Genomic DNA, 12,064 nt, shown 5'->3' on the forward strand with positions numbered 1-12,064 from the left:
TATAATCTATTTTCTAATTACTTTTATTTTTAATTTTTTTTTATATTCTAACAATAGATATATATTTTTGGGCTTTTAATTATAGTATTTTTTCATTAATAACAAATTAATACAAAGCCCAATATTAATATAAAAAACTAAAACTCTTTAATTGGTTCACTTTTTACATTTTACTTTTCAAATTTTTAGAGAGTTCTCATTATTTCCTCGTCTTACTTTGCTCATTCGTCAAGTTGTGATTTAGGTTTGTTTCTCTTCTTTCTCTTTTTTTAATGGAATTATGTTATAATTAATTACTTTATATGGAGTTAAGTTTTTAATAAGTTGTCTACAATTTTTCATTTTTTTGTATGCTCACATTTTATGTGAAGGGAACTTTCAGACAAGCTACTGTGACTAGTGACTTAGAAATTGAACTACTTAGGTATACACATAGTATTACTTTGAGAGATAGTAGTTTAGACGTCTTAGTAATTTGCCAACTTAATTTTTATTGGAACTATTCTATGAACATTGTTTTTTTTTTTATCTTTTTAGTAAAAACATTTAATTTTTTTCTTCAATCACATTATAATTGTAAAAAAATCGAGAAAACCGAAAAAATTCGAGTAAGACCGAAATAAAAAAATCGATTGTATATTGGTTTGATTTGGTTTATAGATTTATTGGTTTGGTTATATTTTAATAAAAAATCAAACTAACCCGACCTATGTACACCTCTAGCATGGCCAAGAATCTGATCGCATTTTTTCTTTGGGAAAAGGACAAAAACGACATTTCAAATCAAACTATTTTCATGAAAATGGTCATGAAATTTAAATTTCATTTTCTAGTCATTTCAATTTACTCGCTTGTTCTATACCATTTTTACACACTTTCTATACAGTTTCTATACATATTTTATACATATAAATATTCTCTACAAAAATTATAGAGTTTTGATACACAATTTATAAAATAACTGTACTTTTTTTTTACACATTTTATACAATAATTATATAATTTTCATACACTTTCTATATATTTTTTATATATATACATATTTGACAGAATTATACAATTTCTATACATATATCAGATACATGTATTCTATTTAACAATTATATCATTTTTATATAATTTAATTATTATTTCTAAATAAAAAAAAACAGAATATTTGATCAGTTAAAAAATTTATAACAAAAAAATTGAAATATTTTTAAAAGGGCCAAATTGTCCAAGTTGAATACTGTATCAGTATTATATATAGACTGTATCAATATTGTATATGGACTACGTAGCCAAAATGACCCAAATTGGGAAATGGCTATAAAGCAGAAATAGAATATCCGACAAACCACTTTTTGAAAAGTTTTCAAACTTGAACTATTTGTTTTAAAAAGTGCTATAGAGTGTTCTTCTCCCTTCTTTCTTTAATTTAATACTATCCAACAATAAAATTTAAATAACTATCGAGATCTATCCTACAGAACATATCATTCTCAGAACCAATTATATATTGAGACATACTTAGAGGACAAAACACAAAAATTTATTCTTAGAAATACTCACATAAAAATAATTAAACTAAATGAGGTGACGAATAATTTTGTAAACAAATAATATATTCTCATAAATAAATGCAATGCATATTATGTCTAATGCTCTAAATTGTCATTGTTGTTAAAATCGTTGAATTGATATATCAATGATAATAAGATCTATTTAAACTTATTAAGTGGTTGCAATATGTATAAAAAAAATCAATTATTAAAATCTGAATAATTAAGATTCATAACTTAAAAGACAAACCGAATTAATTAATAACTAAAATCATTACTTGGACTTACTAAATAATTTGAAAGTTATATTAGTTAGACACACAAAAAAGATATTTTCATACTTTTATTACTCTTTTCATTCAATTTATATGATATTGACTGAATTTAAAAAATAAAATAACAGAATAAAAATAAGATTTGCATATTCGATAGCTATAAATTAATGCATTAAGAATAAAATATGAATTATAAAGCTTATTTTTAAAAATATATATGAGTCGACAATTATTTTTACGACATACATTAAAAAAAAAAAAAAAAAAAAGTCCGCCACATAAATCGGAAATATGTAGTATATATTTTTCTTTTTAATAATGCTATTATTAAACTCTTAATATCATAATACAATTTATCAAATCCTTTTTAATTTATTTATTTTTTTTAAAAAAAGAATGAACAGAAACTATTACATCAATTCTTCAAATTTCTTTCCCTTCAAAAATAAATAAATACCCCAAAGTGTTTAAACAGAGCCTTCATAAGTTGCCACGTAATCAACTTCATATTGCCACGTGTCACATACATGTCACAATCACAACCGTCCATTCCCCTCAAACTCAATCCAACGATCCATCTCACATCACAAACGCGTGGCGGGAAGGAGCTAAAACGTGGGAAACTTAAAACGGTCACAACTTAACTTGTGCACCCTCCACGTCATCCACCACGTCACCACCAACCAATCAAACACTGACACGTCATCAAAACAGTTACGTCAGTTGTCCAAGTTCTTTTCCTATATTTCACCGAACAAAGAACCCCCCAAAAAAGAATAAATCAAAGCTATAAACCAATAAATAAACAAAAATAATTCTTGTTTGTTCTTCGAATTCCGTGCATAGCGAGCGTCGAGCTTGTTCGGTGAAGAGTTTTCACCGTCAAGAATGGAAGCCTCTACCGGAGTTTTACGCCGATTACCCTTTTCCGGGAAGAACCCATTGGAGTATAGTTCAAGATTATCATGTATGAGGGTAAATTTGGAATATAGGAAGATAATGGGTGGTGGGTTTTATGATGAAGGGTGTATGGAGTACTATTCATCATGTGGTAGAGGTGGAAGGATTGTTAGGTGTGGTGGTGGGAAGAAGGAGGAGAAGGAGATGAAGAAGAAGATGAAGCTGTTGAAGGGGTTGTCGAAGGATTTGAGTAATTTGTGTGAGATGGGGTTTGGTTGTGATGTTGGTTTGGTTGATCAAGTTCAAGGGAAGACAATTATGGTAAGTTTTAATCGAAGTTTTTGTTTTGATTTGGCACGGAGTTTAAGAAAGTAAAAGAAACTTGTTGGATCTAGTGGTGTGTTATCGTATTTTGTTGTTTGTTTTCATGTTGTCTGCTTGATATACCGTTATCTGGCATGAGCCGGGGGTTTATTTGTTATTTGTAATGAGTAGGGATCTATCGGAAATAGCCTCTCTACTTTGGTATATTGTTTTCTGTCTTGAACTAGGGGCCTATGTGTTATCTATCATGAGCCAGGGATCTATCATCTGAGGTAGTGGTATGGACTGCGTACACTTTAGAACCCACTTTGTGGGAATACACTGGCTATGTTGGTGCTGTAATTTATCAAATTTGAGTTATGTTCTTAGGGGTTAGGTGGTTAGAATTATGCATTTATTACTAATGCAGTATTAGTTAGAAGGTATTAGTTATGGAGGATTTAGTTATTCATGTATTAGTTACGCGAGTTTCTAAATTGCAAATCAAACACGAATAACTTACTTGATAACCAGCTACCAAACGTGGTATTACTTCTATGTTAGTTGATCCTGTGAGATTTTTCGTCAAAATTTGTCTAGTTTTGACTATGGCGCGGAGTTTAAGAAAATCCAGTAGGACTTTTGAATCTTGTGTTTTTGAACGAAAGATATTTAGACTGAATCGGAAAGCGCTTTGATCTTGTGAATTAAAGATGCCATAAGGAAAGTTAGGATCGCAAATAAGGAAAGAGAGATTCTTTCTGAAATCATGGATGCACAAAAGAAAGCGAGACGAACAAATCGAACCGGAGGAAGTATTTATAGCTTTATACTATGTATATTGCACTATGGATCCACAAAAATAAAATCCTGATATGCTTCTAGGTGTGTTTAGTTTTGATCTGTTTTGTTCGATCTTGGTATCAGTGTTTCATGTGGAATATGGTAGCAGCTTATAAGCTTTAGAAAATAGGATACGGTTATCGTGTGAATAAAGATTAGCTTTTTGATGGTATTGAAATGGGACGTTGGATTATTGTTGTTGTGGTTCAGTAGACGTTAAGTATAAGTTAACTGTTATAGCTGATTTTCTTGCATATAGTTTGCTTTGATGTGTTGTGCAAGACCATATAGTTGGTTGATATCTGGTTTTGCTTCAGAATTCAGATTGAACTTATTGCTCGGTGGTTAATCCCTTCCACGCCATGGTTTTAATAAGTTTAGTTGTCTAGTAGTTGGAACAACTGATCCAGTTGCTCGATTTGAGTTGTCTGGAGAATGCAATGTCTGATATTAGGTTTTGACGCTTGAGCGTAACCATTGTAGTTTCGTAGTATTAGGCTTAGATGCCCAAAATTGCATGCGCGAGTTAGATGGAAGTGTGAATAGATGAACTAGATATTAACCACCGATTAATACAATTTCTTTTAGCCGACTGTCTGTTCTTGCTAGCTAGTAGATTAGTTATAACTATATGGGATATTGCTCTTTTCCAGTTTACTTATGTTGATGTTGCTCGCTGTGTAGGAGGCCGCGGATCTATTGCTTGGACAGCTTCAACAACTAAAGGCGGAGGAGAAGGAGTTGAAGAGGAAAAGAAAAGAAGAAAAAGCACTCAAGAAGATGAAAGGAGCAAGTCAAGTACAAGGTACAATGAACTGTGAAATGTCGTCATCTTCAAGCTCGTCTTCTGAATCAAGTGGCGATGAATGTCAAAATTTGGTGGACATGAAAACCCTGAAGATCGGAACTCTTGCCCAAACAATTCCCGAGGCATGTAACCGAGCACTTGAGAATGCAACATTAAATCCCGCCCTTTCAACTATAGTTGTTGAGCCTCAGACTCTAAATCCGGAAGTAGATTCATCGGTAGAGGTCTCAAGCACAACAGAGGGAACAACTAGTTTAGAAGTTCCAATCCCTCAGCCAAAAGGCGAATGCTGCTTGGTGGAAGCCAGTGATTGTCACATTGGTAGCAGGTCTAATGCATCTGTAGCAGCAGCAACAACAACAACAGCAGCAGAGACTAAGAGAATCGAAGTATGTATGGGAGGTAAATGCAAGAAACAAGGCGCCGGAGCTATACTAGACGAACTCCAACGTGCTGTCGGATTGGAAGCTGCAGTCTCAGGGTGCAAATGCATGGGAAAGTGTAAAGTTGGTCCTAATGTGAGACTTTCAGGGTGTAGCACCAGCAGCAGCAGCTCCGACGCGTTGCAAGCCAGCGACTCGGTTGCTATTACCTCTGCTCCTACTCCTACTACTACTACCACTACTACTAGTTCTCTGTGTATTGGAGTTGGTTTAGAGGATGTGAGTATGATTGCAGCAAATTTACTTGGTGGTACATGTCAAGGAGTTGGGCTAGCTAATGCTATGGCTTAGATGTTTTTTTCTGTCATTAGCTTGTAGTAGATAGGCTTTTGGGATTTTAGCAATGGGGTTTGAATTGCTTTATGTTTATGTAAAATGTCATCAATATAGACTATGTTTGCTATTTATCCTTTGTAAATATTGAGTATGAATTATATAGTGAAAATGTTCTTTTTTATACTGCCTCTGTTTAATTTATTTGTGATGGTTAAAGAAAAGTCTTTTTAGAATTGGTTTTAGACTTTAGTTCTGTAGAATGTATCAAGGTGTTATTTAAACATATAGTTTTGAACATATCGCGTGGAAAGTATAAGTATAAAAAGAAAAGTAAGACAAATAAATTGAAAAAGAGGCATTGGTAAGGAATTGTATATATAGCTTTTGTTCCTAAAGTACTGGTAAATTCTTATTTGAGTTTTGATGTTTGACTACACACATTAAATTTTGCATTTTTGATAGCTTTGTCCTAAGTTGGGGCCTATCAGAAATAGTCTCTCTACTTCACCTGAGGTATTGATATTGTGTGCATACACTTTACCCTCCTCAACTTCACCTGAGGTATTGATATTGTGTGCATACACTTTACCCTCCTCATGCGTATACTTTATCCTCCCCAGACTCCACTATATGGGAATACACCTCTATTTCACCTGAGGTAGTGGTATGATCTGCGTACACTTTATAGTTTACCCCTCCCCAGACTCCACTACTTCACCTGAGGTGATGATATAATATGTGTACACTTTATATCCTCCCCAGACTCCACTACTTCACCTGAGGTGGTGATATGATCTGCATACACTTTATCCTCCCAAAACTCCATGTAATACACTTGGGGTATGTTGTTGTTTGTTGATAGCTTTGCTTGTGAATCTCTAAAAATTTAACATAATTATTAAATGTTACATAACTTAATTACCCATGTGCTAAGTGTATACTACTAGTCTATATTTGACTGTAATATAGTCTTATATAGGGTCAAATATAACATTTTTTCAATATGGATGTACTAAATAAATACACATTATAATTCGTTGAAAGGTAATTATCACAGGGGTCAAACGAGGAACTGATCCATATTTTGCAATAATATAATCATATGTAAATTGGACCAATTCTTCGAATACCATATTTGACCAATTCATGTCTTAATCAATCAACATGAAATGTACAAGCACAATTTGGGATTAAGATGTAGTTGATTGATTGATATCGATGTGCATTCTATATTCGAGAGAGATGGTGACACAACAAAATAAGGGAAGCCCCGATACACTAAAGCTCCCGCTATGCGTAAGGTCTGAAAAAGGCCCCACCACAAAGGTGTATTGTATGCAGTCTTACCTTGCATTTCTACCAGAGGCTGTTTTCAAGATTTGAACCCGTGACTTCCTGATCACGTGGCAGCAACTTTACCAGTTACTCCAAGGCTTCCCTTCAGTAACGCAACAAAGTAGATCAAAAAATGAAAGCATATTTTCACCATAAGCTGCATCTCTAACAGCTCTACATTGCTCCATACTACTTACTAAACAGTAGAATATACACGTCCCCGATCTCCTCTATCGTGTATATGAGACGAGGGTTTGATATCTGTTCTTGAGTGTCTCATCGACGACAATGTTTTCTGCTGGGCTCATGAGTTGGTGAGTTATTACAGCGCTTTATGAAGCTGTCGAGTGTTTTCTGTTTTGAAGGGCTGCTGTAGGATTGATTTTTCTGTTTTGAAGGGCTGCTGTAGGATTGATTTTTCGAAACTTCCAATGATTTCTCCTGGCCATCAAGCATCTGCATATACATTTGTAGATTTATTAGCTAGGGCGCAAGATTTGTACCTCGCGTATTCAAGAACATAGACGATTAAGTAGAAAAGACCTGTCCGAGGTTGTCCAACTTGCTCTGAACAACGTCCCTGTACCAAGTTGTAAAAATAACCGTTACACGATAACTTCTATGTTTGGTATTGTTCAGGGTTGAATGAATCGAAAAGCTGTACTAGTGAAAAGGGCCCATACCAAATTATGTCATCAACAGTGTCGTTCGCCAACAGATAACACACATTGACAGAGGATACCTAGAAAGGAAGTTTGGTGGTAAAGTTAATGGCTCCTGACTATATGGATTTCTTAGAGACTTCACGCGTCTAATAAATGGACACACGCAAGCGCCCATAGACTCAATAGTCGAGCAAAAATACTGGAATCCAGATAGGTAATACCGAAACACTGCAAAATGAATCAGTGCCTTGCTGCTTATACTCATTTCATTTTCATATTTTTGGTTGCATTAAATGCTAATGAGCCACAACACCTATGTCAAAGATGAATTTAAGGACTGCCAACAAGCACTATTGTAGTGGATGAAGCCGGAGTCAGGCATAATTGAGTCTCATGGTCAATACTGCTTACTCACACGCGTGATCCTAATATACAAAGCTCAGGTGGAAACGGAGCCCTGAAGAGCATGATTACTAAAGTAAAGTAGCATGTTCAATCCCTGCCATTGAATCTCTGAGCTTGGTCGGGCTAACTAGCCAGGTCCGGTATCCTAGTGGATTTGAAATAATTCAGGAACAAAAAACATCCTTAAACTCTTATCTAACATTATGTGCTCACCTGGCCGATTCTGTGAGCTCGATCCTCGGCTTGAATAAGGTCACCTGGTGTCCATGATAATTCTGCAAATATCACTGTGCTTGCTGCTGTTAATGTTAACCCTATGCCCCCGGCTTTGATGGATAACTGGAATACAACAGTTACAACAATATTACTTTCGATTGTACATAGCCTCACTCTGCAACTGTATTTAAGGATTGACAAGGAAACAAATCCTACAGTCAAATTGCACTGTTAGTTTGACTAATTATAACAGATCCATGACATTACCACTGCAGCCTTAATTGTTTCTTTTTCCTGAAAATCTGTTACCAAATCTTGCCGTAATGCTGATGGAGTGCTGCCATCAATCCTAATACAACCAACCTTCTTCTTCTGCAAATACTCATGTATTGCATCAATCATTGATTGATGATGCGCAAATATCAAAAACTTGCAGTTTGCCTGCATGTCTTAAAAAAACAGAGTTACTACACCAAGAAGCATAACAAGAATATTGAAGATTATATGAACACGCAAGAAATGGGCATATTGGAGAAGATATGCAACTGGTCTACGCACAACATAAATCGTTGTCAGATTAAAGGACAGATACATTTTACATGTCAGAGCACTCTTTGGTTAAATGATGGAACAGATGTGAAGACTTTCCAACCATTGCTTAACAACATGAACCTTGCACTTGACTCGAAAAGTAGTTTATATGAGAATTTGTGCATCAGACGAGTCTTAGTTGACCTATGTTGTCATTAGCCAGATGTCAAGACACGTAGAACTCAAGTTGAAACTTAGTTGCTTTGAGTGAACTCTCATTGAGTTACAACAATGCTCCCAATATCCTAATTTATCTATAGGCGATTAGGTTGGGTATCTGATACTGTAGTTTCTTTCTTCTATCTAACATAAAAATGCATTAACTTTGAAATTTGAAAGCCAACATTTGCTGTTGTTATTTTCCTCTATTGCTCTTCAACGTGAGAACAATATATCCCCTTTCCTTGCAGATGATATTGTTTTTCAGTCCAACATGATGAATGAGGCAAAAAAAAAAAAAAACATTCCAATAAAGCAGTTGGAGATGCTTTCACTTTGTATTATGAATATATAGGAGTACAAGAAATAAAAATCATCACACCTCAACCATGGTTCCTAGGTAATCCAAAACTGCTGGGATTTTGGCCTCAGCAGAGGCATTGTAAATCTGCAAGCCCAACAAACAAAAGTATAGGTGTTAAACTCTAATAAAATATATCAGTTCTAGCAATAAAGCAGCAAATCAAGTTTTATAAACAAAAAAAGATATTCCAAAAAATGGCAGCGAGCACAATGAAAAACAAGATTGAATTTGTCAAATTTCATTATTATAGACCAGCAATGAAAGAAGGTCATTGGCCAGGTGTATTTCAGCTTGGGCCTAACTCACCCCAAAAGCTAGCTAATGAGATGAGGATATACACGACAATATAAAGAGACCTTCACATCCCCAAATAGCCGATGAGGGAACTCAATCCCTCGCCATCCAGGCCTGCCAACTGGAGCTTAGATACTAGATAGTATAATATGGGAGTCCAAGTGTCCAACATCTGGCAAACCAAGAATTGGGATGGGTCTAGCTCAGGTACACCATGTGAACAGTTAGAACAAGGTGGAGAAAACTCAGGTTGATTATTCCCTCAAGTCATTGGTGTTAAAATAGCTAAGCGCATGTGTTCTAAGCAATGAAAGAGAATCAAATACATAATAACAGGCAGCTAATCGTGCTATAATATATTTACAAATCCTAGAATATCCTAGAAGATTCTAATGGAATTTATTCTTTGTTACCTAATAACAGTAGAAATATGGAAGAAGCATTGATATCTGCGGGCATTGAACACAAATTGTTCAGAACACAAATCTTTTACTGTTTTGGGGGAAGAAAAAGTCATAGCTTTTCCTTCTAATTTGTTTCAACTTCCCAATTGAAATAAGTTGTAGATAAGAACAGATGTTATGATCCAGGGTCCTCCTTATATGAATCTTCTACCTACTGGTAAGACATGCAAGAGGCTGGTCGTGGAAATGTGATCCACTTACCTCAGAGGATAAGTTTTCCAAACCGCCTGCACACAGGAGTACTACTCCGACAGCAAAAGTTTTTGGAGAAAGCGATATTTTGTGAGAAAATTCTCAAGGATCAAGAGAGAAAGAGAAGCTATTATGCAGTAAGACCAGATATTCTATCTTCAAGAATCCTTGCTATAGTGATCAGCTCTAAAACTGATAAAAAAGAAATAAATAATCATGATCGGAATTTGCAAATGTACCTTACTGATAAAGCTCTTCTCTGCAAACTTAAGAGAAGTAGCCTCCTCCTCGGACTGAGCTGATTTAATTTTCCCCTTAATGACCTCCAACTACAGGATACAATATTAGAGTAAGTAAATATCTACCTCAGAAATCAAGTAAAGTCAGGCATCATTATCAAAGACAGTTCTTAACAATCTTCTGACAGGAATACCAGACATCATTTACTTATCTAAATTCCTATTTTAAGAAAAGGAAGTTTCAGAAAAGAGTAACAGAATATTAAGTGTCCTGTGAGAACAGCACTTCTGGTTAACAATCCATTCAAATTCTAGCATGGGAAGTGGGATAAAAAGTACAATCATAAAGGTATTCAGGAATACCTCACGAAATAGAACATTAACTTGTCTCATCTCCTTCTCCCCCAAGTCTAGGAAAACCTGCACCGAAGTGTGAGAGAACGAGATGAAGTCACGTAGCCAGAACCATCAAATGTAAGCCTAAAGATTTTACCTGTTGCCTCCGCTTTTGAGGGAGTTCAGAAAGGACATCCTTTTTTAATCGCCGAATCATCACCGTTGCTTTGATTAAGCTGTGCAGCTCTTCGTGATTACTTGCACCTTGATAAACTCCAAAGATGCCCTAGAATGTTCAGCAAATCTGTTAGGGCACTTCTTTGTTATTGTAAGATCTCAAAGGCGTCTTCTGATCCAGGGGAATTTTGACTTACCCCCTTGCAATAGCGATTCCCATATTCGTGCACGTTCTTATACACAGTAGGATGCAGGGCCTCCAGCTGTCAAAGCACAAAATTTTTTATCACAAATTCCCAACAGTTAAAACTTCAATTTGAAACTAGACTGTAGTCACCAACTGTATGCGGGGCCAATAATCCTTGATTGATCAAAATATTGAGCACATACCTGTTTGAAAAGTTCAATTGGCCTTGATAAAGCAGGAGTTCCACTGAGCAATATGGCATACTGAGCTTTCTGCAGCAGCCAACATGTAAGTTCATCAGGACCACTCCTCCCACTTATACAGTTGGTGAAAATGTATGCTCATCAACTTGGATGAGAATATCAAAACAATTCTTTTTGCAAGTTTGCCATTCAAGATCCATCTGTTCATGGTCCAACTGAAATTTTTTGTTTCTTTTATTTTCTTGTTCATTTCAATATGTTTTATACTGAAACAACAACAAACCCAGTGTATTCCCACATAGTGGGGTTTGGGGGGTAAGATGTACGCACTCCATACCACTACTTCAAGAGAAGTAGAAAGGCTGTTTCCGATAGACCCCCGGCTCAAGGAATAATAGACAAATACTTAATAAAGCATGGAACAAGATGTCAAGACAAAAATATGCCACCCACAAGGGATAATAAACAAAGAATAGTAAACACATTCGTAATAAAGCATACAACAAAGTGTCCTAGCAAGAATAATACATCTACCAAGTAATGTCCTACCCCAACGACTCAAACTGGCACTAGCCTTCCATTCTAATCCGCGTCCTCCAGATCTTCCTATCTAGGGTCATGTCCTCAGTGAGCTGTAACTGCTCCATGTCCCTCCTGATCACCTCTCTCCAGTATTTCTTCGGCCTACCCCTACCCCGCCTGAAACCATCCAAACCAAGCTTCTCCCACCTACGAACTGGGGCATCCGTGCCCCTCCTCATCACATGCCCGAACCATCTCAATCGGACTTCCCGCATCTTGTCCTCCACCGAAGCCACTCCAACCTTTTCTCGAATAGTCTCATTCCG

The 12,064-nt window shown here is 35.7% G+C and overlaps 2 protein-coding genes across 4 annotated transcripts in view; one reads left to right on the forward strand and one right to left on the reverse strand.

Moving 5' to 3' along the window:
* The first annotated feature begins 2,544 nt into the window (after positions 1–2,544).
* Positions 2,545–5,570, forward strand: LOC107850590 (diacylglycerol O-acyltransferase 3). Its single transcript, XM_016695221.2, has 2 exons — positions 2,545–3,037; positions 4,547–5,570. The coding sequence occupies exons 1-2, from the start codon at positions 2,705–2,707 to the stop codon at positions 5,402–5,404; spliced, it is 1,191 nt and encodes a 396-aa protein (XP_016550707.1). The 5' UTR covers positions 2,545–2,704; the 3' UTR covers positions 5,405–5,570.
* A 901-nt stretch (positions 5,571–6,471) lies between these two features.
* LOC107851270 (SWI/SNF-related matrix-associated actin-dependent regulator of chromatin subfamily A-like protein 1) overlaps positions 6,472–12,064 on the reverse strand; it is an 18,435-nt gene continuing 12,842 nt past the window's right edge. For 2 of the 3 annotated variants that reach the window (XM_016696222.2, XM_016696223.2), the window contains 11 exons: positions 11,217–11,285; positions 11,024–11,089; positions 10,807–10,935; positions 10,677–10,733; positions 10,314–10,403; positions 9,143–9,208; positions 8,278–8,451; positions 8,008–8,133; positions 7,408–7,466; positions 7,268–7,304; positions 6,472–7,180 (listed from right to left, as the gene is read on the reverse strand). In XM_016696222.2, the coding sequence (XP_016551708.1) occupies positions 7,001–7,180; positions 7,268–7,304; positions 7,408–7,466; positions 8,008–8,133; positions 8,278–8,451; positions 9,143–9,208; positions 10,314–10,403; positions 10,677–10,733; positions 10,807–10,935; positions 11,024–11,089; positions 11,217–11,285 (1,053 nt within the window). In that variant the 3' untranslated portion in view covers positions 6,472–7,000. The remainder of the gene's footprint in view (positions 7,181–7,267; positions 7,305–7,407; positions 7,467–8,007; positions 8,134–8,277; positions 8,452–9,142; positions 9,209–10,313; positions 10,404–10,676; positions 10,734–10,806; positions 10,936–11,023; positions 11,090–11,216; positions 11,286–12,064) is intronic. The other variant, XM_016696224.2, reaches the window with a different exon arrangement.

This window comes from Capsicum annuum, chromosome 12, assembly GCF_002878395.1.
Source record: "Capsicum annuum cultivar UCD-10X-F1 chromosome 12, UCD10Xv1.1, whole genome shotgun sequence".
NCBI lineage: Eukaryota > Viridiplantae > Streptophyta > Magnoliopsida > Solanales > Solanaceae > Capsicum > Capsicum annuum.

Excerpts from the sequence above, each read along its gene's own strand:
- LOC107850590 (XM_016695221.2), top strand. The coding sequence starts at position 2,705 with ATGGAAGCCTCTACCGGAGTTTTACGCCGATTACCCTTTTCCGGGAAG. Across the intron at positions 3,038-4,546 it reads TTCAAGGGAAGACAATTATG|GAGGCCGCGGATCTATTGCT; the intron begins GTAAGTTTTAAT and ends CTCGCTGTGTAG.